The sequence below is a fragment of the Grus americana genome, chromosome 5 (assembly GCF_028858705.1).
Source record: "Grus americana isolate bGruAme1 chromosome 5, bGruAme1.mat, whole genome shotgun sequence".
Taxonomy (NCBI): Eukaryota; Metazoa; Chordata; class Aves; order Gruiformes; family Gruidae; genus Grus; species Grus americana.
In genome coordinates, this window is record NC_072856.1 from 66,394,264 (window position 1) to 66,420,858 (window position 26,595).

Here is a 26,595-nt window from a genome sequence, read left to right on the forward strand (position 1 = left end):
GCACTTAATGAAGATATCTCATCTGTCAGAGCAGGCTTTAGGCATCATTAATATTCAGAGAGGTACCCAAAGGTACTGCCCGACCTCAAGTGTCCATTCACACAGCACTGTATAAACCTGGGGAGGATCAGCCTCTGCCCAAAGAACTTTTCAGCCTGCGCTGCTGAGACAAAAGCAGGGGATGGGAGAGGAAGAGCGACAGACCGTGACAACAGACACGGCCAGCAACAGAGGTAACTGAGCTGGATCTGCTGTTTACCCAGTGCCTGAGCTGCTGGTCCACGCTGCCTGAAACAAGATGTAGCGTACAGAGCCATGCCACAGCGGGAAAGGTCACTGACCCTGCCAGCCCAGACTGAAGGGCTGATGGAAACAGATGCTGTGTGGCAGACCAGAGAGGAGGAACTGGGTGGAATGCAAGGTTTCAGGCATCAGCGCAAAACAAATATACGTTTCTGGCTGCCAGAGAGCTGGTTAGAAAACACTTTTGTATTCTGGCTACTGTTAAGGAGCAAAATAGGTTTACAGACCTCCTGCGTCACCTGCTAGAATCTTCCACTGAAGCAGCCTGCGAACACCTACAGGTACACTGCAAGTTCAGAAGTGAGGCGAGCTCTCCTCTAGCAGAAATATCCACCACCTAATCCAGTTACCATCTCACCTTTTCCCTTCCTCTCCTTACTAACTTCCCCTCCTCATTTTATTCCCTTCCTTTCAAAATCTATTTAGTATCAATGAGACATTTTGCAGTTTCACTAACATCTGAAATCCCCACAGTACTGTCTTGGCTAATCCGGATGCTCACCACAGCTAATTTTTGCTCTGTCATTTTGGAGAGGCAGCTTTAAAAGAAGACAGCCTGCATTCGAATAATGGACAAGCTATTCCTGTGTAGCACTGATGACTTCGCTTTAATGCTGGCTGAGCTGGTACTGACACTTATTTGAGCATTCCCCACATACAGACAAGTTTGTGGTCCATAAAGTGGTCCCTCAAGAAAGGGCAATGGATGCATGAGGAAAAGCACAAGAATGTCCGTAAAAGGCAATCACGCCCTAGGTTCCCCATCAGTAGGCTTCTTTCAGGAATAATTTGAAAGTTTTTCAGTTGTTGTAACATACAGGAACCCTACCACTAACTGGAAGCCCACCCTGGTCTGAGCAGTGCCCACAACTGACCTGGACCCCGATGACCTGATCAAAGCATAAAGGAAGCGGTGACCAACACTGCCTACTCCAGGAGCAGTCCACCGGCCGCCAACTGGCAGTCCGTAGCTGTCCCAGTAAAGAAGAGTTTTGAGAAGCTAACAAGGTAGCCTCACAGAACTTCATGGTCACACTCTTCCCAAAAGCCACAGACAAAGGCACTCATTGTTGGGAGAAAAAAAAAACCCCACATACACCACACAAAAAAAACCACAAACACAGAGGCAGACTGAGCCAAGAGGAGACAAGAAGCAGCATCTTGGCAGAGAATGAGGGATGACGAACAGTGAAGGCCTTGACAGCAAAGATGAGCAGTTTATGTTGGAGCAACAGCTAGCTAACAAAAGCACAATAATAGGGGAACGTGGTCAAAGCAACCAGCTAAAAAACTGCAGTCTTGTTTGGGGCAGATGACTGCAGCAGTTCCAGACATGCCTTGCTCAGACAATTCAGAGGCTGCTCAGCTTATATTCTAAGTCCACATATTACTCCTCAATTCAAGCATGGACATTTAGATCCAAAATAGCTTAGAAAAGTTCACAGCATCATCTCATGTGCAGTGGTACCAGATGTTCATAAAATAAAACAGTATCTCAGGTTGAACAATCTTTCCTACCTGGATTTCCTGCTTTTTCAAATTAAAAGAGTTATCCTTCTACAAGTTTATTTTCCAAAGGAAGAGAAATTAAAGTATGGATTGCAAAAAGGTTTAACAGTCAGGTTTATCTGAACTACATCTCAGTCTGTATTCTCACCATTATCAACTTTCTGCTTCTTTGCAGAGACTTTCTTCTTTCCTGATACATTTTCTTGCTTTATCTCCTGGTGGAGCAGCACTGGGTCTTGCTTTTTGGCAGGAGATACAACAGAATCAGTCTTAGTATCTTGATCATCTGTAACAGAGAATTAAGACAATATGCTTTTCTGTATATGCTCATCAGCACTTTTAAATCAATAAACCTGTAATAATCACCAAAGTCCATTCCCAGAAAAGAGAAACCCACGTATTTTAATCAGAACATGAAGTTATCTGTATATCTGTACACACACGCACTCACAAACACATACACCGCCCATATCAGATGAGACCCCATAGCAACAGAAAGATTTAGCAGAGTCAAGAGCCACAGCACCTAGTGTTTTGACAGACAAGAATCTTATCTGCAGAACATACGGCAATGCAAGTAACAGTTTAACAAATCCAGTCCAGGTTTTACTGCGACAGAGCAGACAGCACATGTTACCCATATTAGTTTCTCATTTGCAGGAAGTGTTTTATTTCCCCCTCCCCATGAACCCACTCGGATATTTCACACACACCCCCAATAGCTACTGGGACGGTGAGAAGCAGAAAATAAGTATTTCTCATCAGGGAACTGTTCTTTTTAAAAGTTGTTTCTAGCGAGAAATTTTTTTATCTTTTTGGACAGCCTGTGCTATATGATATTCTTGTCAGAGCTGACACACGCAATGCGGGGTTATGGTGTTAGCTCCTGTAATCAAGGATAAGAGTTAGTTGTGGCTGCCCTCAGAACAGTGCTTGCAGACCACATTTTAACTGTGCCACAGAGATTTTTCAGAGACCACCCACAAACAAGATTGGATACTTTTTTTGTTGGTAGTGGGTGGGTCTTTTTTTTTTCCTCCCTTTTTTCAGAAAAAGAAAAAAAATCCACCACATCAAGCAGCAATGTCATTCTTTTTCCTCGCCCCCGTAGCAAACCTGTTATAAACCTGTTACGCCTGCATCTCAAAAAGCTGATCTGCACATACCTCGGTCCTCACTTATTTCTGAAACTGGGTATTTTTATTCCTAAACTTCTATTCATAGTCAGACAACCACACTGAGACATGTCAACTTCTGCTGAGGATATGGTCAAAACAGTCACAAGTGATTCTGACTACAGCTTTCGGTCTGTTCTAGATTGGATGTTTCAGTTACAATGGCTGGACCAGTTTTCTTTTACCATCAGTTCCATTCAATTATCGAGGTGCAGCAGGTGAGAAGCAGTTGTAAGTGCTTCTTTCTATGAATTAACCACCAAACACCTCTTTGTAGATTAAGCCTCCACTTAAACAGTGATTTATTTTGCACACTCTGTGATGAGGTGCCCATCCTTATCAGAGCAACCACTCTTCGGACTCCACTTTTTCAGTGCTTGACATCAGAACACACACGGCAAACATCTAACGATTTCTTTCAGGTAATCGAAATTTTGACAGCTTGAAAGCAAAGTAGCCAAACCACAGAGCTAAGCAGATATGAGCTGCTCTGTTTCCCTCAACAGTCTTTAGCAGAAGAAAGCAAGGACAGGAGGAGGAAAACCAGAGCATTGCTGCCAGATGAGAACAGGGAGGAAAAAAGCAATAGCTCATAAAAAGGAAAAGGTTAGAAGTGAGCTTTGCCCCGTAGAGATCAGGCAGAACAGTTGTGAGAGAGACTCTGTGGCCTTGCAAAAAGCAGAACACAGTTTTGGCGTTCTGTGCAAGAAGCATATGCAACATCAGATACCCATTCCATTTTTCTGCTTCTTCTGCCCAGGCTTCTTCTTAGATGGTCCCGATTCAGATGGTGGAGTGGGCTGTTTTGTAACAGGGACTGGTTCTACTTTCTTGCCTGAAGACTTGGATCCTTCCGACTCCTTAGTTACGTGATCATCTTGAGTGGCCTTGTGCTTCTTCTCCTTCTTCTTCCGTTCTCTAACACCGGTGGATGCTTCAGTCACGCTCAAGGGAACAGGAGCAACGTGCTCTTCATCCGTGCTCAGGGCGTCAGAGAGCTTAAAGTCCCGAGGTGTACTTTCAGAGTCAGACTCGTGGATGTTCCCATTCTGAGCTTCTTTCTTCTTCTTGTTCTTCTTCTCTGTTTTCTTTTTATCAGTCTTGGTAGGTGGAAACTTTAGGTCCCTTTTCTGTTTTGCAAGGACTTCATCGTATAAAGTTTCTTTCATGAAAAGCCAGAAGAAGAGGAAGATGACTGTAATAACCACAGAAGGAATGAGGATGATAAAGTAGGTAGACTCGTAAAATTCCATTGTGCTTTTTCTCAGCTGTATTTTTTAAAAAAATCTATAGGGGGAAAAAGAAAAAAAAATAGGTTTTGAACAGGTTTTCCTCCATATTATTTCCCCCATCAATTATAATAATATAAAAGCAGCTTTGTCATTGTTTTAGAGAAGCCTTAAAAGAGCTTTTAATGAAATTACTAAACTGTATCAATCACGGAACAGCCTCTGCAGTTGTTTACACCATTTAACCAGGATAGGGAGGAATCGCACTTTGCAAGACTGCTGATCTGGGAAGGGAGCAATTCTCCTTCCTTACCTTTCTTCGTCTTCCTCTTTCTCCCTTCCCAAGTGAATTTCGTTAAGTTAAAGCTTTTGATTTCAGAAATACATGAGACAGCACTTCCAGAGGCTGTGAAATAAGGACCAGTACATGCAGAGCAACACTTCTTTTTTTTTGCCACAAATCAGACATAACAAATTAAGATTTTTAATCTTAGCAAGTGGGAGTTAAATTTCAACTTCCTTTTGTTCCCAGATTTATGACAGCTTCAGAAGTGGAATGAGGGGAAAAGGGAGAACACCCTAAATTTTAGTCAACCATAAAGAATCGGGTGTTTTCAAAACTGCTTTTTGAAGTCTAAACCCCAGCTTTAAGCTCATGAAAGTTCCACACATTTATAGGAAAACAGAAGATCTGTTACTTATTTTGCACATGTAACTGTACAACCTCCAGGGCACTAACAGACCAAATGACTCCAGGATAATTTGCTGAAAACACTGTTTAGGCCCCAACCATTAATTTTGTTTTGGTTGTGGGGGTTTTTTTGTTTGATTTTTTTGCCTTTTTTTTTTTTTTAAGTAGGAACCATAGACTTAAAAAAAGTCAGAATGAAGCTAAAAACCCTTAACTTTAGGGCCAAGATAAGGTAGATTTTCCCATTTCACAACTGATCACCACAAACAGACCTGGATTTTTGCAGGAAGAATCCAAATCCTCTCCAGATTGTTTATCCCAAGAAAAAAAAAACAACCATTGAAAATAACACAATCAAAACTCTAATTAAGCAAGTGCAATTCCCGATTCACCACCTCAATCTAAAACCACTATGGGAAGCACTACATTCTCCTCTATACAAGACAACTCTTCAACTCAACTATCCCTCAGGAGACCTGTTCTCTTGGGAATGGAAGACAAGAGGTCTAAGCCAGGTTGCATCTCAATCTTTGTCACCTTCTCTGCAGCCATTGCCCAACCACAGCATCCCCCAACACATGCAGAGGTCCACAACAACACTTGGGGAAACCGGTACTGTTAACGACTCCACACACATCAGACTGCCGATCTGCTTCTCCTCAACCAGGTGAGGATAAGAGCTTCACACAGGCTTAGACAACAATGAGATGACCTTAAAAACGGTAGGGAGAACCGTCCCACACCTTAAAGCAGTATTGCTTGCAATCCCAAGCACAACTACAGGCTAGGTGGAGAATGGATTAAGAGCAGCCCTGAGGAGAAGGACTTGGTTGATGAAAACCTCAACATGACCCAGCAATATGCGCTCACAGCCCAGAAAGCCAACCATGTCCTGGGCTGCATCAAAAGCGGCATGACCAGCAGGTCGAGGGAGGGGATTCTGCTCCTCTGCTCCGCTCTGGTGAGACCCCCCTGCAGTACTACATCCAGCTCGGGGGTCCCCAGGACAAGAAGGACATGGAGCTGTTGGAGCAAGTCCAGAGGAGGCCACGGAGATCATCCAAGGGCTGGAGCACCTCTGCTATGGAGACAGGCTGAGAGAGTTGGGCTGGTTCAGCCTGGAGAAGAGAAGGCTCCGGGGAGACCTTAGAGCCCCTTCCAGTCCCTGAAGGGGCTCCAGGAAAGCTGGAGAGGGGCTGGTGACAAGGGCAGGGAGTGACAGGACAAGGGGGAATGGCCTGAAGCTGCAGGAGGGGAGATGGAGATGAGATGTGAGGCAGAAATCCTTCCCTGTGAGGGTGCTGAGGCCCTGGCACAGGGTGCCCAGAGAAGCTGTGGCTGCCCCTGGCTCCCTGGCAGTGTTGAAGGCCAGGTTGGATGGGGCTTTGGGCAACCTGGGCTAGTGGAGGGTGTCCCTGCCCATGGCAGGGGGGTGGGACTGGATGGGCTTTGAGGTCCCTTCCAACCCAAACCATTCTATGGTTTCCACTGCTGCTTAGAAAAATAGATATGGCGCCTAGGACACAAGGTATAAAGTCCATGCAGAAGTTGTATGGTACAGGGAGAGGACAGGGTCTCCTTGCTTCTGGGCAAAGGATTACTCTTTAAGTACCTAACAGTGTTACACTTAAGGTTGTTTTACCTCAAGTCCTGGCTTTGCTGGAAGCTGCTATCAGACTGGCTTGCTATCCTGCCCCACTGGTGAGAGCCTGCGTTGGAGCCTGACTCTAGCTCAAGAGGGAAGAGTTGTTATATGCAACAGTTTCTGGAGAGAGAGGAGTTACTGTGATAATATATTTGTACAGTGCATTAAGCAGCACAGAAAGCAACGAGTGAGAACTCTAATTTGACTATTAAGTTATCCAAATAAAAGATTAACATTTCAATACACTAATTATTCATCAGTTGTCTTAATGTTAAGTCTCCTCCCAGTCCGTATTCATTTTCTGCGCGTGCACAGCTCACCGAAAAGGCTTGAATCTAGAATTACATCCAACACAGTTTCAGAAGGGCTGAGAGGGATGGGAGGAAAAGCTTGTCTTTTGGGAAGAAAAACCACAGATGCTCAAAACTAAGCTGGAGCTTTCAAGATGATTAGTTACAGCTACTTGATAAAACCAGCTGCCTGCACTAAGCGATCTAGTATTAGTCATCTCTTGAAGGAAGCAGATCTTGAAAATTTGTCTCAGCCAAAGTTAATATTGAACACTTACGGGAGAAGCTAATCTCCAAAGTAAATATGTAATTAAGCAGATTTTTCACAAGTGTAATTGAGTTGATCATTACAATACATTATTGCAACAATTACAATACCTAACCATGAAGAGCTCAGACCAGCCCACCTCTGCCTTGCTGCTACACGAGCATGTGGCTGGCTGTAAATTCATCCGATTGCTGCGGCCGAGCCAGGACAATCACACCCTGCAGCCGTCCCCGCACATTTCCCAGCACCCGACACCAGATGCTCAGGTCAAATCACACGCTTAGCAAAACACACGTTGGAAAGGCTCGAGACACCAAGTGTCAGGAGGCATGATGGTCAAGGCAGAACCAAGTACTAGCAGAAAATGTTGCTGTGAGATCAGACAGGCTAGACACATTTAAAAGCTTTGGTTGCTTCAACAGGAGCATAAATATACAATTATAACAGCTAGTCTGAGTGGGGAGCGTGTACTGGGCTAGATGAGGTCTGATCTCAGAGCTGGCCGAGCAATGCAAGCTCCGCTGAGCCCCCATCCACTGCCCCGCTCTCTCCTCACTGCACTTCCCTCCGCTTGTGCGACAAGACCGTTTGCACCCTACGCCGGATCCAGAACACAGTGTTGCAGTGATGAGTTTCAGAGCCTCAACGGTCTCAATTACTGCTCTGTCCTCCTCTCACTCATCAGGGCGAAGGTTAGCATGAGCCAAATGAACACTTCCACCCCAAACACAGTGATCAGAGGCAGGTGGATTTCATCTCCAAAGTCCAGCGGGGAATTTCACATACATAAATCCAGCCTTTCACGTGGAAGCAGGGTTCAAAAAAAAAAAGTAAAACCAAGTCAAAGCCTCAGGATGTAACCAGACTTGATTAAGCACAGCCAGGAACAGCAACCAAGAGCTCTGCTCTGATGGCAACACACTAATTTCCCATCTCAGCCCAGCATGTGCAAGGGCATTTTAAAATCACTTCTAGAAGGATACCATTGCTGCTGGATTGCATGCAGAGTGACAAGGTGGCATCGTTCACCATCCGCCCCTTGTCAAGACGTCTTTATGAAGCGGCATCCTTGCCATGGGATAAATCGGCAGTGGTTTGGCTCCCACACAGTTCCCAGTGGTCCTCCAACAACGTACAATTACTACGAGAGTTTCTCCATTCCTGTTTATGCTTCTGTATTACATTGACAAGCGGTCTAGGAAAAAACAGAAGCAATCTATAGGGAAGAAAAATCCTATGCCATATAAGAAGAAACAGGACAGAGAAGCTCCTTTTATTAAACCAGAAAAAAAGCAAATGCTACATTAAAACACCTTCACATACCAACCTAACTGCTCCTCAGGATTTAGTTTTACCATTCCTCCTATTCCTGTTAGCTATGGAAACAGGAGACACCCTCACAAAAATATTACTTCTCCCCCCAGAAGGGACTTTTATCACTCTCAGCCCTCCCTTGGACAACTTTCCAGGGCGGCTGCATCAGCTCCCTACCCACTCAAAGCTGCAATCCCCAGGCAAGGCACGCCCGGCAGAAATTGCACGTACACACCCACTCACTACTGCCAACAAGAGGCACGACGACTTTAGCTACGTTGAAATTTCAAGGTATTTGGTTAAATACTCACCTTTCATCCATATTTGATATTTAACCTGATAAGTATCAGGCACGTTTCTCAGAGCCCGGCTGCCCAGCGCCCGTGCCAGGCTCCCCACTTGCAGACACGCTCCCGTCTCATTCGTAAATTCAAGAACTCACAACATCCCTTTAGTCATTCTGGAAAAGGGGAACAAACCGCATCTGTGCCAGCCCGCGCACTGACTTGGTTACTGTTCCCATCCTGCGTTTAACAAAAGAATCGCACTTTTGTTCCCTTCAACAGGGCCCAGGCCGCTGAAAATAATTATTTCTGAACTCCAGTGCAGTATTACTGCTTGCACCTGACTTCCTCCGCTAGTTAACACTGCCCTGGATTTTGTAACACACCCTTCGCTTTTTGCATTTAAATATCAAGTTTCACCCCGCACAGATACCGCATTTCACGGGATATTCATTCAGCTTAGGTCCAGGGGATTAGCTTACTTGAGAAGACAGAAATAAATTATAGCTCCATCTGGCTAATGAGTCACTCATAGCTTAGTCCCAGCACGTTACAAGCACGGCTTCTATAAATGCTTGGGTCCCAAGATGCACATAATCTCCAGGGATTTGTGCCTTTTCAAAAAAACTAACATTCAAGGGGGTAAATATAGGTACCAAGGTGATTTTTTTTTTTTTTTTTAATACTAAGGAGTTTAAGAGATATCACATATGATTTAGCTAAGGCAACAGCTCCTTTAATTGGGGTATTTTCCGTGGGATTTTCTCAAGCTGGCAAGCGGGCTAAAAGAAAGCCCTCGCATTCAACACTCACTAGGAACACGGCAAGAAGTCTCAGAGGAGTATCTGTATTCAATAAATTCCTCAAATAGATAACAGTATTTTTTCTTTCCTTAGTCTGCACACAGTTAGCAACACACTCCAGCTGCAAAGAGGATCCTCTTGAAAACAGCTTCGCTCCCAAACTCATCTTCCCCCAGAGCTCTTCGGGAAAGGATGCCAGCAGCTTGGGCTAGACAAGACAACTAAATCCAGACCTGCCAAAAGTAAAATTTAATATTAAAACAAGATGTTTAGCCACTCCATGCCTATTTCTCATCCATACAGCGGGAGCAACCAGCTCGCTCTGACTTTGTTCACAAGTATTAACTAACTGAAGCACTGCTGGGCTCAAGCTCTAGGAAGGAGGGCTGCCAGAAAAACCCAAAGGCAGTTCATTTAACATCAATATTGCTATACTATAAGAAAAAACTGCAGAGTTTGAATTTAATTTTGGTTTTTTAAGCAGCCCTGAACACTGTTTTGAAGACAGAAAAGTAAGATAATACGTACAAATCTCACCTGCCACCTATGTAAAGAAAAAGGCACAGCTTCCAGTAAAATCACACACAATCTTCTTACAAGTCACTTAAATTTGCACAACTAAGTGTGCGTGAAGCATCCACCACCTAGAAAAGCCAAAGATCTAAATTGCCCTACCAGTTTTGACACCAATGACAAAATACAACCTACTTTGTTTTGTATTTTTTGAACTCTACTTTTATAGCTATATTTCCATGCTCTGTTTACAGAAGTCCTCTCAAAACTAAGACGAGAGGGGGGAAGCACAATAAACAGCAGTTCAGGCTCTGAGTTTCTTTCATTTAAATACTTGCTCTGACTGCAAGATCTATGCAGCAATGGAAGAAAGCTGTAGACACTCAAAATTACAGAGCTATTCAGGTGTTAAAGTTACTCTTCTCTGGGAAGGAGACCTGTTCAAGAGAAGTTCAACAGTGCTTGACACCCCCTACAAACTGCTAACAGCAAGAGGAGAATGAGATTTATCAATAAATCTTCCTCTTCACTTGATTACGCTGATACAATTAAGCCATTTGCAGAACACCATCTCAGTGCTTTGAATACCCTCTAGGTAAATATTTTCCATTCCAAACATGCCGCTGTTTGTACCATCTGTTGGGCTCTGTCTGCTCTCAGTTGCTTGATGTTAGTTAACACAGACACGCTATTTATTAAATTCCAGAAAAGAGTAGCTTTGCTTCAACAAAAGCCTTTACTTTTAGGATATTTTTTTAATACATCTTTAGAGCCAAAGCCTGACAAAATGCAGCAACGGTGCCGAGAGCAAGCTGGGAGCGCAATACAGCTACATGACATTGCCACCGCTATCTGGCAGATGACCTTGCTCTTGTTCAAGCACCAGCAGCAATGAGCACTTGGGTACCTCCCGCAAGAGCTTGCCGGGAGCGTGCGAGAGGTTTCCACCACAGCCCAGCCGTCCAGGCAAGTTCATACAAGCCAAGGCAGGGCAGGGATTCACCGTGCGGCAGCTGAGGCCCCGAAACCACCTGGGCTGCAGGATAAAGCCTGGAGTTGGAATTAGCAACGAGCAACCTCACATTTATCCAGGGATGAAAGCGTGCACACCGGTTGTTGGCATGGAGCAAGGAACGGGCTGGAAAACCACATTCTGCCCTCCCATCCCAGCAGCTTGCCTGAACGCCCCAAAACTGCACAAACCCCTTTCCACCAGCAACCGATGGGGTTCACCAACGCATGAGCACAAAGACACCAATATCATTCAGGATGAAAAGTCTTTGGAAACCAAAACGTTTTCTTGCATTTGTGAGGCGATGTTATGCGGGATAAAAACTGGCACCCATCAGGGCCAGAGGAAAGTGTCCTTGGCCCCACCGGACTCTAGAAACTACAAGTTTTCCCTTAAAATCACTCACTTCTAACACACGTGTCTAGTATCTCCAAAGGCAGAAGATAACAAATTATCTTTACACTACCTTCTTCCAAAGTGCCTCTGAAGGATCAAAGGTTTCTTTCTTCCAGCGGGGAGGACTGTGCCCCGAGAGGGCTCTGGGCATTACTCGGCACGTCTGCATCTTCCCATCGCTACTTACAGGGAGGTCTGAGGATTCCCCGGCTCCTTCCTTCACACGCGCATGTACAGACGTGCTCTGCCCACACCACTGTGAACTATTCGAGGCATTTAAACACCCAAGCAGCAAGCTCATGGTCTTTTGGGCAAGAGTTTCCCCTTCCCTGCTCTCCTTGCAAGCAGCAACAGATCCCACATTTGCTCTTCAAATCACCACTCATTTCTGCACACAGGGAACTGAGAAATGATACGTCAAGATACAAAGGAAAAAAAAAAACCCACGCTCGCTGCATTTTCTCACAGACTCTCACAGAGCGCCAAAAGAGCAGCGAAATCTAAAGGTTCAACGCAGACGCTGATTTTCTCAGCTCGCAGTTTTGCTCGCATCCCAAGCGGACAGCGATAGCAGCCAAGGTCACTCACTCACACAGCAGCTCCACAAACAGCCAGAAGATCCCCAGCTACATCTGTTGCTCTCCATCTCGTGCGTTACATCAGAAGGCATAGTTCAACAGCAAAAAAGGCTGCACAGGTAGCCGCACAAATCCAACAGCACGAACAACTCTGCTGATGTTAAGGCAGGGAAAGATGTCAGTACGGCTGCTCAGAGGCACCGCCTCGGCAAGCCGGGCAGCAGTCAAGTCTTGCTTCTCCAAAGCTGCCACATAGAGTCAAACCCAGCCAGCAAGGCAGCTGCACCTTTTCAGCCACGTTTTAGCAAAGAATTAAGTTTATATTTCTAACAGTCTCAACATACTGACTTGATCAGAAACAACCTTCGCTGCCCAGCTGCATTGAGACGCTTTTGCGGGTTTGCTCCAGGTATAACAACATATCGCAATAAACCCAACATTGATTAACTCAGTTCTGGCTTTGCAGGCAACACTAGAACCTGGGTTTTTTGCCAAGGCCATATTAATGCAGGATTACATACTAAAAATAAGAGACAAAGCTAGCAGATTAATGGCCAAAGCTGAGTTTAGATTACCAGTCTGAGCAGCAGTTCTGCATGTCCTGTGGTTTTTGAGTATCAAGGGGTCTCCTGCAACACAAACCCATCCAGCAGCAGGAGCCAGGTACAGATTTAAGCCACAACTCTTGGGTCAACCAGGCAGAGGCATTAAATGCCCACGACCACACCCGAAATGTGTTTGTGCCCAGCACCTGGACAGGAGGGAGCAATCAGGCCATGCCTGTTCTATTATTCTGGAAAGTTAACAGAGGTTTGTACGAGCCAAGTTCATGTGACAGTCCATAGCAGCTCAGGTTTACAGCACACAAAAGCCATTTACACAAGTAAGGCCTTTTGAATTCTGTTGTAGGCTACTGTATAAATATACATTTACAGTATAATCTTCACCTTGGATCCATAAGAAAGCCTCAGAGCACAGCTATTGTCCCCCAAAACAAGGGGCAGATACGACAGCTCCGGTGCAGAGCGCTGCACAGTCCCGCTGGGTTTGCTCAGGGCTCTTTCAGCTAGCAGGGCACCCTTTCCTAGGGCACGGGGTTTTTGCATTGCCAGCACAACTGTTTACACACCCTTCGGCGGGGATCACAACGCTGCTCCTCGCCCATCTTATCCCCTGTGCCATCTGCTGACGTCACTGCACGCAGCGACGTTCCCAAACTTGGCTCTGCCAAAAGAAGGCAGGTGAAGGGTATCTTACCCCAAAACAGCTTAAGCCTTTTCTGACACAGGAATAAGTTGCATTAGCAGAAGTATCTTTATTCTGAGACAACTGTACCTACCCTTGCAATGCTCTGTTACTTTTAACTTGATTAAAACAAGCTCTACAGCAATTACACAGTTGACCCCCCTCTGGTCACAAACTAGGTAGAGCCTCAAATTCCAAGGAAATCAAATATGAAGATCATCTCTTGAGAAATTTGGGGCTGCTACAGCCCTTTCCTGTCTTTACATCCAATTCACTCTGCAAGCATGGAAGGACAGAGGAAAGCAGGTAGCTTCTCAGTACTCAGATTCCTCTCATACTTTCACAGCAATCTGCAAAGAGAAAACAGCTGGAATGAAACCTTTTCCCTTCCCCAGTGTATATAGTAAATATAATATCTAAATATACATTCCTGTATTATGTATTCTTGTTTATATTTTAAAAAATAAATGTAAAATGAGAGGAAACAGACAGAAAAGAGGAAAGTGCTTTGGTCCAGCTTTTTTTATTTTTTTATTTTTGCAGATTGCTGTGAAAGTATGAATGGCATCTGAGTACTGGGAGGCTAAACGCTCATTAAAAAAACAACCCAGGTTTTTATATACAGGAGCTGCAAATAGTCAAGGAAAAGATCTGAGTGTATTATCTGCCCGTGCGCCCAGAAGAGGTAATTACCTCCCTGGAAGCCTCGCACAGCCCCACCACCACCTTTTCTCCTCGGGCTGCCCATGCCTCACCTCCCTGGGCAGGCACAAGCTGTCCTTTGCTTTGAATCCAGGGCAAAGCAGATGTTCTTGGCACCAAAACGACAGGAAGACTATGACAGATTGCTAACGAGGATGGCATTTTCTTTCGGGGATGTATTTCTGAAGTTTGCACATCCCTACGAAGAGGTCTATCTTAATTTATTGCTCAATTCTCCAAATTTCTACTCAGCTTCACCCTTAACCATATCTGTCAGATGACATTTTAGCCTACTCACTTGAATTTCTCCAGACACACAAGAAAGTTTTAAACCTACCACTTGTTGTGTGGGTCTCCAGACTGCCTGGTGCTAAAACTTTTCTCCAAATTTCTCACCAAAGCAACAGCAGCAATGGAGAAGCAAAAAAATATCCAGCCTTGAAGGGTTAGCAAGTCAGAGCAATGTTTAAGTAGATCCATATAGCTGGATTTATTAACCTTTGTACCTCCACACCCCGATGGTGGGGAGACTGCCAAAACTACCCCTACAACTGAGCCATGCACAGCCCAACAGCGTCACGCTGGTGCTTTCACCAAGTTTCTGCCCATGTTGAACAAGGTCTCGCAAGAATTCGGGGGGGGGGGGGGAGCACGCGTGCATGGAGGTAATGGCACAGGAGGAAAGATAAGAAGCCTCAAAATAAATGGAAGAACTGGGAAATTTTCCTATAGCAATGTATCAAAGTTTTCCTGCAAGAATATATTTAATTCATGCTAGGAGTATTAACCTTGTTCATATTAGAATTTCTTTTCCCTACAAAAATAAATCAGGCAAAGGTATTCTTAGTATGAACACCATAAAAGTGGCTTTTTCCAGACTTATTTTTAAATGGGTATTTAATGGATGAGAAGTCATTTTCTACCAACACAGACAGGTATTAACCCAGGAGAATCTATTTAACATCAGACTTCTTAACCATACAAGACTTTACTGAAGTATGTGCCTGCAGTCCTTTACCCTGTTGCGAAAGGAACAAAGGAAGAGGAAATGACTAATCAAAGCAGCAGCACATTAATATATTTTGGTATGTGGAAAGGGAAAAATTGTACTGTGTATTTTTAACATTCCCATCAGGAGAAAGCACTGCCAAACACACGCCAGCCGCCACGGAGGCTCGGCAACTCCCAGGAAGGGAAAGGAAAAAAAAAAAAGTGAAGTTGTGTCCCAGAGAGGAGTTCTGTATTTTCCATTTCCCAGCATGAGCTCTGCTGGAAGCACAGCACACCGCGGTGCAAGCGTGGCTGGCGAGTCGCTGACGATGTCTTTACCTAACGACAGGCCTGGAAAAGAGGCATGGCTGGGGCAAACAGCAATGCCTCAGCGATACTGGGTGCACTTTGACTCGAACCATAGGTGAAACCCAGCCTGGAGAGGTGCTCTGGATGGAAAAGGTGAGAGTTTCTTGGAGCACTGCCACCAGGCAGGCACTCCTGCAAGTCCCACCAGCACCCAGCTCTGCTGAGCAAGGGATGCCCTCACCCACGGGCTGATAAGAGATAAGGGAAAAGAAATCTCTCCCTGCCCCGGGTGGCATCCGGCAAGTGACAGCTCACCCACGTGCCACAACCCCATCCTGCACCTCCCCAAGGTGAACTCTCCCAGGCTCCTCAAAGCTCTCTGTCGCCTGCACAGGCAACGGAGCCAGGCTGCCAGCAGAACACCGCACCTTCAAGTCTGTCTTCGTAATTACTTTGCCACTGCACCTACACAAGCCAAGCCACTGATGTCCCAGTACAACTGGATTTGATAGCTGGTTTTTAATCCTGCAGTTCCCCTACCAGCTGCCTCCATGGGAAGCTCTTCAGGGCAGCCACAGTAACAGATTTGCTCAGAGCAACAGGGTAGAAGCCTGAAGGACTACTGTGATAAACCCAAAATTAGAGCTTTCAAACCCCTTCCTAAAAGAGATCAAACCAAATCAATCTAGCAACAGCCCGCTATGGTCATTTGTACAGTGGGATGGCACAGCACAAAAGCATTGCTCACTCAGTAAGAAAGGAGCTGGACCACTGCCTGCCTGTCCAGCCACAATTGTTCCCGTACTTCATAATTAAGGGCTACAATTCACCCTTTTTCTAATACCAAACCCCAAAAGACTCATGGTAACAAAGCCATTTTAAATACTAAATGGGGAGCTACTGCTGAACTAACTGTAATCGTTCAGATCCTAACTCCAACACTAAGTGCAAAAGATGCAGAGAAACTAATATTTCATGTTCTTGCAGAGGGATTTGTAATCAGCCGCTCTGTCTGTACGCAGCTAAAAGCCTGAAGCTTAGGCAGGTCTTTACCCTGGTATTGCAAAATGACAACCCTGGTCATTCCACCAACAAGATTTTTCCTATTATTTCTGTTCAGTCTGCTGTTGGACACTACTATACCAACAGATTGGACTACTGACAAAAAAAAAAGTGCTTCGTTAACCTCTCAGTGACTCAAATATCCTATTGTTAAACACCAATGGACAAAAGGAGAAGCTGACAGCAGATGGATGTGCTCCTCTATTTGAATTCCTAGAGGAAAAGGAGATTGACCTGCCTTGGAAAAACTGCAAGTTAAAGGAGGGTTGTTAACTCATAGAGGGAAATCAAAACTCTTAAGTGATTGTGAATCTTATCAGATCTAGATGCTTTCATGTGGTTTCTTCTAACTACCTGAAGTTTCAAGATACTATTTACTGCACGCATTATGTCTAAGCAGTTGAGTGATTTCAGTTTTCTCTAAAGGGAAAGAAAGTGTTATTGCTGCATCAAAATTACTGTAAATGTGGCACAGACTTAGCTAAATCAGAGCATCAGAAAGCAGCACTTAAGACTGCTGTACCATGTTATTAGGCTAAATCTTGATAATTCTTCAGCTGGAAAAGGAGGTGAAATTAACAGCCAAGATTTTTCTCCCTTCTCACCACATATAGTGGGAAAAAAGTGGAAGAAAGTATCCATCAGTTAAACAATCAAAGTTCACAGAGTGCTAATAAATTTTCAAATATGTCAAGAGTTTAAAACTCAGGGGTATGCAGTTAGTTCTCAACCCTGAGATTTTAAAAGGGCATCTTCAGTTTAGACTAGACTATAGAAGGAATGCAGACTCAACATAGAGGAGTCAAAGTTCCTCTAAGTTGACCGAGGCATCATAAATACAGTTATCATCAACATGCACAGCCCAACTACTCAACTAGGACTTAGGAAGTACGAGTACTATGAGCCTCCTCGGACTGGAATTGCCTCCTCTTCAGCCCGCACAGCTGGGTAAGCGTGCCTATTTTTGCTTTTAATACTGTATACCCACAGTCGTGGTTCAGAAAGACACAAAAACACGGGAAAATCCAAACAGCCGGGTTTGAGCAGGCATTACTTGCTACCCTTGCTTCCCTCTGTACAGCTACCCTGCTCTGAACTCCACCCAAGTGAGCAGGGGCCATACCCAACAGATGGGCTTCCTCCAGCTCATACCTTGCAGGGTGGGGTTCAAGCCAGAGGACAATGCTGGCATAGGAACAAATGGGTCGTAACGGGCCAAGAATGCATTTTGACTGCAAGTTGGGAAAAAAAAAACCAAAACAAAAAAACGCACTCTCAACTGTCAATCCAACGAGGTGCTCAATGCTGTAATGGTGAATCTGCAGATTCAGAATCTGTATAAAGGGTGGGTGCTGTGTTTTATTTCACCTGGCCATGCAGCAGCAGATGACTCCTACTCACCACTCCCGCCACTTAGCTAGAAGCCCCAGGATTGCAGGGAGCATGTTTTAACCAACACAAGAGGCATCTACCACTCATTTGCTAGTAGCAATCACTGAGTTTTAATCTCCGTCACACTGGATTTTATTACAACTGTGCATTAAATTTAAAATCATTTGCTAGATTAAAATATTGTTCATCTGTATTTATAAAACCCTTCACACACAGGGAGGTGTAGAGGCGCATTCAGGATTTAATGTGGACCACAGAAGCTTCTGCGGGGCTTCCTACGCCACTAGTATTTTGACTTTCTGCTCCAGCACAAATTTGCACCAGCCAAGGGCTGAACAGAGCCCCATCGCCAGGACTTCCACAGCAGATACGAGTTAATTTGACTGCTCTGTAGCAAAGCTGTCCTTCAACATTTATCCTAAAGTATGTTATCATGCAAGCGCAAAGATAGCACTTCTATATCCAAGCTAGATCCCTTCTGCTGTAGAACGTGGTGCTGTTGATACTCTTAGAAGGATTAGTTAAAAGTTTCAAAATGGTTAAGGAATAAAGAGGCTTTAGAAGCAATCCCTACAGCATTGGCACCGTACACGTTACCCCAGTGTATTTTGAAGTATAAATTGCATTATGAGCTGGAACTTTTAACTCCATTTAAAAGCACAACATGAAGTTTAAGAAATTGCTGAACTGCGGTTGTTTCCCTACTGAGACAGGTGAAGCGTTAAGGTCCCTCTCCTTTCTCCTTCATGACACTGCACGTAGCCCATTTACCGATGGCAGCACTAAAAGCTCACCTCATCATCCATCCCAAACCCCTTCTGCCCCACAACAGGGAACCTCATGGGCGATAGCTCCAGAGACACCATCCTTTCAACTTCCACACTGCTCCTACACAGTAGTGCCACACATTCCTCTCCATAAGGTTTCTTTTCACCCTGTTAACCTCTCTGTGCTTCATTTAACAGTCTGCTGAAGGTACTCTACGCAAAGAGGTGATATCCAGTGTCACCTCAGTGCACAGACCCTTCGGGATCTGGGCAGGCAGCTTAAGAAGGTCACATGCACTCAGGAACCAGGGCAGTATTTTTGCAGACTTCAAGGCGATATTTGCATCTTGTCTTAAAAACCCAGAGTAGGAGAGTAAGCTCCCCTCTGGCACCAGGGAGAAGGCTCCAGCTCCTCCACGGACCTGCTTAACACACTTGAATTACACCCGGGCCACGTGGTGAAGGAACTTTTACCACCTTCCTTGTGTGGCTGTTGATTCCCCAGGTGAGCAATGCTCAGGCTTGCTGAGGTTTCTCTGAGCAGCAGCAGATCCTGCAACACCCCTTTAGCCATACTGGTCCCAGTTTCACAATCCAGTTCACTGTGTAATCCCACACACAGCATAATGTTGGGAGCTGGATGACAACACACAAAAACCTCCCCAAAAGATGGGTTCAAAGTGCATGTCTAAGGGTTTCCTGGTTTTCTCCATTTGTGACCATAACGACCAAGCTTGTCAGAGTTTCCTAAAGGGACTTGAAATGTCACTGTTTTCAGAATTTTGAGTTCACGTCAGTAACTCAACATCCCAGAGTTCTTCCCCAAAAATGGCCTTTAACACATGCACACACATCCACCCCAACACACTCAGCTTTACTGATCAGCATAGCACTGATCTGAACCCGAGAACATGCCAGGTTGTTAAAAAGGCCTAAAAATGCTCAGCAACAGAAATGCAGAGTAATTGAGGTCATTTCTCTCACACTTCTCCGAGTTCTCACTCTCCTTGCTTTGCTGTCCCACAATCTGCTCCTCCTTTGGCGTGCAATGACTGAAGAAACACTTCATTGCAACCACACAGATCTAAACTTACTTGCCTCCAACTTTGGTTACACCTCAAACTATTAATCCAGTAGCCCGTAACGGGGAGCGGGGATTAAGAAATCAACTTATCACACTGGACCTGAAGCCAAGAAATTCTTCTTTTGGCACACAAACAGCACAGCAAAAGGGTAGAAACTGGGAGAACAAGTTGGGGGGGGGGCTGAAAATGCAGACTTGTAATGGAAACATCTGACCAAGAATTTTCACAAGCCTTTAAAACTTCTGAAACCTAACCCCTTTGCTAGCACTTTTCACATGCCTCAGACTGCAGGCCACATTACACAAGTTGTAATTGTGCCTCAGCAATCCTCTCTCCCTCCCACAGTGCTCTGCACCTTGCCGAATCCGTATGTTGAAGTACACCGACGCAGAGAAGAAGCGTACCTGTTCCTCCCACAACTGGCCCAGTGTACTGCCACCTGTGCAGAGAAAGCCTAGCTTTGTTGTGCTTCTTGAACCCTAACCCATTAAAAGCTACTTTTAAAAAAAAAAATCTGGGTTTACATACACACGCACACACTAAGCTGTAAAGAGGTTTACTAAATTTAGCACACAACCCAATCCTAGTGGTAGGATAGCACAGGCTGTAGATATGAAGTGGCCTTACGCAAAGGTAGCAAGGCAGCACTGTTGCCATCCCCCATTGAGCTGCCGTGGGAAAGCCCAGGGCACCCAGTAAAATCCCAACACGCCCTCCATAAATCCTCCCTGCAGCTTGGTGGTTTCCAAGGTTTTGAGATGCTACATCTGCCTCCCTTCCGGACAATGCTTTTCATTGTCCACGCTAGGACAGGCTCGGTGAGGAGACCTTCTCAGCAAACGTTAGGGCAAACAGCTTCTCCTTGGTCAGAGTCTGAACTTGGAGAAGTGAAGCTTTGATGGATCTCTGCCACCGCTGCTGTAAATACAAAATGAGGCAGCATAAAGAGAAAAAGCTGCATGGTCCATTATCAGTCCATCACAGCTGAAGCCACACATGCTGCCAACAGGTACTTACACAAACAAAGGTCAGTAGGTGTGACACAGATTACAGCACTCACCCATAAACTCCATTCTCTGCCAGCTTCCCAGCACCGCACCCCACTGAGAACTGCAGATGAGAGAAGGACATGCCAAGTCTCCCTGGAGGACAGCAAATTAAAGGAGGCAGTAAAATCCCAACCTAACCCCAGGGGAAGGGACCCTTCCTGGCACAGCACCGCTACAGTCGGATCATTTCCTGGATTTGAAGATGCCCCATGAAAGACGAGTTGGGTATGACCTGCTGTAGCCATGGCGCTGCTCTCGGGTATACCTGGAGCTGAAACGGAGCAGGGCAGAAGGGACGCTGCAACTGGTTTCACATACCTGTTTAGGTTTGTGCACAGCATAGCACTAAGAAAAAGGCAATGCCTACGTGAAAGCCAAGGTGGGATGTCCCCACACAACATACGCAATGACTTAGCAGACAAAGCAGCGGTAATCATCACGGCAGCCTTTCAAACTGGTTCAGGAGGCAGGTCCTCCATGTTACACCCCTTTCTGGGACCAGGCTTGGCCCTGCGCACATGCTGCAGCAGAGACCCCAGAAGGAAAACATGTGCCTCGGTCGCCACAGAAGAGCAGTTTCCTGCTCATCCACCAGCTAACTGCTGGTCCAAAGCCAGGGTAGCATGCCCTGGGGGCCAGGTCATGAATGGGACCAAGAGAACGGCATCAGCAGCTGGTCTGCCGGTGACTTCACACATTCAATTGCAGGCACTTGACCTCAGCCTTCCCTTCTGTTAAATGGGAGGGTGAGCTCCTTCCATCCTGCCTGTGCACCAGGGCAGGTGGACAATGCCATGAGAGACCCTGGCAGCAGCACAGGGCAGGTGCCTGGCAGAGAGACATCCACATGAGCCGAATGCAAGTCATCGGCTTTAAGCGCTCCTGCCACCCAGCACTTCCCACCAGAGGCTCGGGAACTGTTCGCTCCCTCCTATAAACTGGGCTTTCTTCTCTGTACTCACCAAGTATGGACTTTTCAACTTAAAACCCCAAAGCAAATAGGCTGAGGAAAAAAGCAGTTGTGGTCAGATTAAACCAGTAATAATAAAATTACCAGTTGACTGATATTATAGGCTCTCTTAACAGTCAGTCACAATCCGGTCCAATCCTGGCATGTTCCCTGAAGAGCTACACCTTGTGCTTAGTCATCATCTTCCTTGACAGCTACGCACTTGCAAACAGATTACAAATCCACTCACATTTTCCCATGAAATTTTTCCCCTCCACCCTACTACAAGCAGGACGTGAGCAGAGTGCTGCCGAGCCGAGGAGCAGGCAGCTTGCCCCCTCGCAGAGAAGGAGATAGCGCTTTTATCTCCTGGACTCAACAACTTCATTCCTGTGCGGTTGCAGGCAGACAAAAGACACCTTTTCACACCACAGACAAGAACGAGATGTACTAAAATTTGTCACATCCCTGAAATAAAATATCCTGCTTACCACTTTCAGTCCATACGGGAGAGTGTAAAGCAGAATTGAGCCGACATTTCTTCTACAAGAAACCCTTGTGGGGTGGGATTTGGAAACAAAAGGAGTCCAAAATAAGCCAGGTTCGGGTTATATTGCTCTGGCAGGTGACACTGCTAAAGGAAAGATGATAACACTAGACCGAGGTACTTCGCCTCCACAGGATGAGAGCTGGATTGGTTTTGGAAGCACCACGAATCACGGGTGTAAATATACCAGGCTTTAAAAGCCTTCGACACCCACATAATTCTGAACACAAGCTTTATTTTCCCTGGGTCATTCAACACATGCTGAACGAGCTGGACACCAGACAGGCAGGCTAAGAAGGTTAGCTACGCAATTAATACGTGCAATCCAAAAACAAGAACTTGTGTTTCACTGAAAAACATCCACACACCTCTTCCGAGCTGGAAAAAGCCCTCCCTGATGCTCAATTAGTCATTCAACTACAACTTGAAGGAAACCAGGAGTTTTGCTCTATTTCCTCAACTTTACAGCATAAAAGGGCTTAAAGATGTTTCCTGCAGCAGAGGAGCAGTTAGCGATGTACCAGCTGTTCTCGAGCAGAGCAATGATTTGCAGGATTGCCTAGCTGCAAGCAGATCCAGACAGGGCAGCGCAGGCAGCAGGATCAGCCAGGAGGGACGATGCTCAAACAAAAACCTGCAAGAATTTCTGCTTTCCATACTTTACTACCACTGAAAATCCTGCACACCTGACAGTGGCAGCAGCAGGGAGCTGTTAATGCTAGCAGAGGATCATGCTATTTGTAATAGGGATTATTAGTGCAAGAAAATGAGTAGCTTGCTCACATTACTAATTTGCAGACACTTTCTCCGACTTAAAACGCAGCCTCAGCGATCTACAAGCAAAGATGAGGTTTCATTTGAAAAAGAAAAAATGCTACTCTTCTGAATAAGTCTTCTTGGGAAAGGGGAAGGAACTTCATCTTCTACTTCTCTTCAGTAACAGGAATTTAGAGCTGTGAATTTTGATAAGCACGGTAGCCACAAAGCTCTAACAAAAACAAAGAGCACAGCAGAAAACAAGGAGAGCTGTGTGAAAGTAACCATTTTACTTCTGATTAACCCACAAACCTTACAGTTCCTGTCCCTCCTCTCCCTCCTATCCCCCCCTCCCTGACATTGCACAGCAAAATTCAAGGCTTAAAGCTCCTAAACTAAACCACCACTTTGCATCATATAGTTGCAAGAAGAGGAGACAATATCCTTTATTTGGGTTAGAGTCAGAGAAGCTTTCCAGAGTTTTCATGTTTATATATGCAACAGAAACCAGTTCTCTTTTTCCCTGTTTTCTACAGTATCTAAGAGACTTATTTAAAAAAAAAATCACCTTTAGTTAAATGGAGAGCATTAGAAAGGATCATGAGATTTGCATTCTTTAGCACCTCAGATTATTACAGTTTCCACAGCCATGACTTCCCCAACACCCCAACAAGCTTCAATTAAAGAATGCCCATATTTGAGTGGATTTGGGCATTTTTCATACCAAGACGCTGGAGCATCCAGGCCAACAAGACAGTAAGGCAGCAGAATTTATGCATTCCCAGGAGATCTCTGTTTAATTTTGCTGTAGGGATAGATACCACACCAAGCCTGCACTCTGCTCAGTAGCTATATTTAGGGTCTAAGTTGACCTGACAGTGCCCCTATAAGCTCATTTAAGATTCACTTCTTCATTCTAATATAATCTAATTAGATCACAGTACTCCTGCACATGGGTAGCAGCAGCAACCAAGAGAGGACGAGTTCAAACACAGGGAACCTGGCCCAGATGCTACTTTAGTTCTTACACGGGGGGGAACCCTTTGCAGAGGAATGGCAGGAGTTGTGGATGCCTGCGTACTGTCTCCCTGCTCAGAGCAGCACCTGGATCCACCCCGCTACTCCCTCCCACCAGCTGAAGACCAATTCTTCAATTGGAAGAAGCAACAGAGTCCAGGTCAACCTACGGTGCTTATCGACACAAGGGCTGCTGCTCCCACTCTGAATTAATTGGAAATATTTGCAACGATGAAGTGCCAGGAAGGTCAGAAGCAGGAATCGGTCTCCCATGCTCTCAGACAGCGCCCGCATCGGTGGGAACAGATGTGTTCCCAAACCAGAGACCACAGGCATCAGCCTGAAAAAAGTGCCAACAATTCCGCGTTGGATAAAGTTACCTTCAAGGCTCCATTCTGGCAAGAAATAGAAACTTTTCAAAGCTCAGAAGTACCCCCTCTCCTGCAACCAGCTGTAGTTCAGGCATGCAAACAGGAAGAAGCTTTCACATTTCTAAAAACATAAATAAATACTATTTTTTTAAAGGCATCATGTGTTTTATTTGCTTGGACATCTTGTATAACGATGAGAGGAGAAACAGATTCCTAAGAGTCATGAGCTGGTAATTCTCCAATCTATCATCTCTGTAGTTTATGCACAGTCATTAACAAGTAGTGATTTGTCTGGGACAGATTTAGCCCAGTAACTCCCTGTCTCATTAGCCTAAAACAATCACCCGAGGAATGTCAAAAAGTTTGAGAGCTTAGTGCAGCCCGTAGGCCCCTCAAAAATACTCATTTTTTAAAAATAGTCCAACCCTGCTGTTTTGCCAGCACAGAGCAGGAAGTTTAAGAGCTAAACACGGATGCAGAAAATACCCTTTGCATTAAAAAAGTTTTGATGAGTAAAGGCAGAAGGTTTTCACTGACAAGGAAACCCTGGGAATATTGACAAGATAACAACAGGAGGAGACTTAAAAACTTTGACTTGTTTAATCTATCAAAATAAGTGGTCAAGAGGGGATCCGATTGCTCCCTCTACTTACATCAGGGAGGGAAAAACTGTTTAAACCAAACAGTAATGCTAGAACAAAAACAAATTATAGGAACTGGCCACCAACGCTGTGAGGATGGAAATTCAGTGATTGCTCCGAGACTTAGAGGAGGCTCTCCAACAGCTCTCCCGTGGAGATGGGGGCGAAGAATCAACTGACCAAGTTTCACCTTAAAAGCAGTTACGTTACGAAAGGCATCCACAGCACGGACGGGTGCTATAAACAGGGAAAACTAAATCAGGGGCTCTCTTCCGCTCGTGGGTTCTTATCAGCCCGCTTGCTGCCACAGCTTCTGGACCAGATAGTGAGAATGAAAAATTACCCTCCTGTCTTCTGCTTCTTCCCCACCCCTCCAGGATGGCACGGGGCGGGGGGGGGGGGGGAACATTCACGCTATTTACTCAGGCACGTAACTGGGGTATGATCAGGGAACTAAACTTGGGAGGTGAAGCTCTTGAGAAGTCAATGGCGAGAGGTGGGTGTCCTGGCAGCAGCAGGGGAAGGGATTAGGAGCAACCAAGTTCGATGCTTAAAATAAAACAAACGTCCTCTCCCTCCGTGTCCTTATGCTAAAGGGTCTTGACCAAAAACGTATTTAATCTATACCTATCACCCCTGAAATTCATCGGGAATTTCAGTTGCTGAGGAATTTTCTTAACCCTGGGTTTCCAGTACTGCTGATCAAGCAATGATTAGACACTTTTGAGCCATTACCATCTAATCTCCAGCAGTAAGAGCGGATGATGCAAATAAAAGCTGTTATACGGCTAACCGAGTAACACCACCGTTTTGTACGGGCTTGAGCAAGTCTTTCCTTTTTCTTCAAGGGGTTTCAAAAACAAAGTAGTTAGCAGGAGAAGTTATCTGTAATAGGGGTTTTTGGCCAGTGGGGGATCAAATCAAAAACTAATTGTGTTCTTCATATCCTACTGCTGCTGCAGCTTCTGAGAACAGAAAGCATCTTCTTGAGACTAACTAGGTATGGGGGTAGAAAAAAAAAATCTAAGAAAAAGGGCATTTGGTAACAACTCTTACAGAGAATTAGTGTTTCTATCCAAACCCCAACCTTTCCCTGCTGCAGTTACACACAAAAGTTATTTTAATCACAGTATGCAGAAAGCAGCATCAGCATATGAGGCAAGAGAAAAAATATGTGGTAAAGCGAGTTGCATAGCCTGTTCGCGGACAGAAATTACAGCGCAGTTATAGGGAAGAGGTCCACAAGGCAGAGAAACGTTTCCAGCCCAAACCAAACAGGAGGACATTAGCGATCCAGTGAGAGAACAGGCAAGAAAAATATCTGAAAGAAGGTGGAACATGAGAACTGAATCCCCTTTTAACTTCTGCCGCAATCAATTCAGGCATTCCAGCAAGGGATTTTTGCCTTGTCATACGTAAGGAGATGTTAAATAGAACTTGTCAGTTATTTCTACTAATTACCGTGTGTGTTGTTGGACAGAGGCAGCAAAGACCAAAAAAAAAAAAAAAAAAAAGAGAACTTTAAACAGAAAAGGACTACAGCAGAGTAGCAGCTCTGCTCGTCTTCCACAAGTCACTTCTACAAAGCAATGAACAATCTTCTAACAGTGATCTCAAAACAGAGAGCAGAGCCTTTGGGGAAAAGGGTTATAAACTGACAAGCCTAAAGCACACAGGTGTATGCACATCACTAAAAAGGAGCA

At 45.1% G+C, this 26,595-nt stretch overlaps 1 protein-coding gene across 14 annotated transcripts in view; it reads right to left on the reverse strand.

Annotated features, from left to right (window-relative positions):
• The window catches only part of KTN1 (kinectin 1), a 76,737-nt gene that overhangs the window by 48,905 nt on the left and 1,237 nt on the right, over positions 1-26,595 (reverse strand). For 10 of the 14 annotated variants that reach the window (XM_054826539.1, XM_054826541.1, XM_054826535.1 and 7 more), the window contains exons 2-3: positions 3,718-4,274; positions 1,961-2,098 (exon numbers count right to left, since the gene is read on the reverse strand). In XM_054826539.1, coding sequence (XP_054682514.1) covers positions 1,961-2,098; positions 3,718-4,240 — 661 coding nt within the window. In that variant the 5' untranslated portion in view covers positions 4,241-4,274. The remainder of the gene's footprint in view (positions 1-1,960; positions 2,099-3,717; positions 4,275-26,595) is intronic. The other 4 variants (XM_054826544.1, XM_054826540.1, XM_054826543.1 and 1 more) reach the window with 1 other exon arrangement.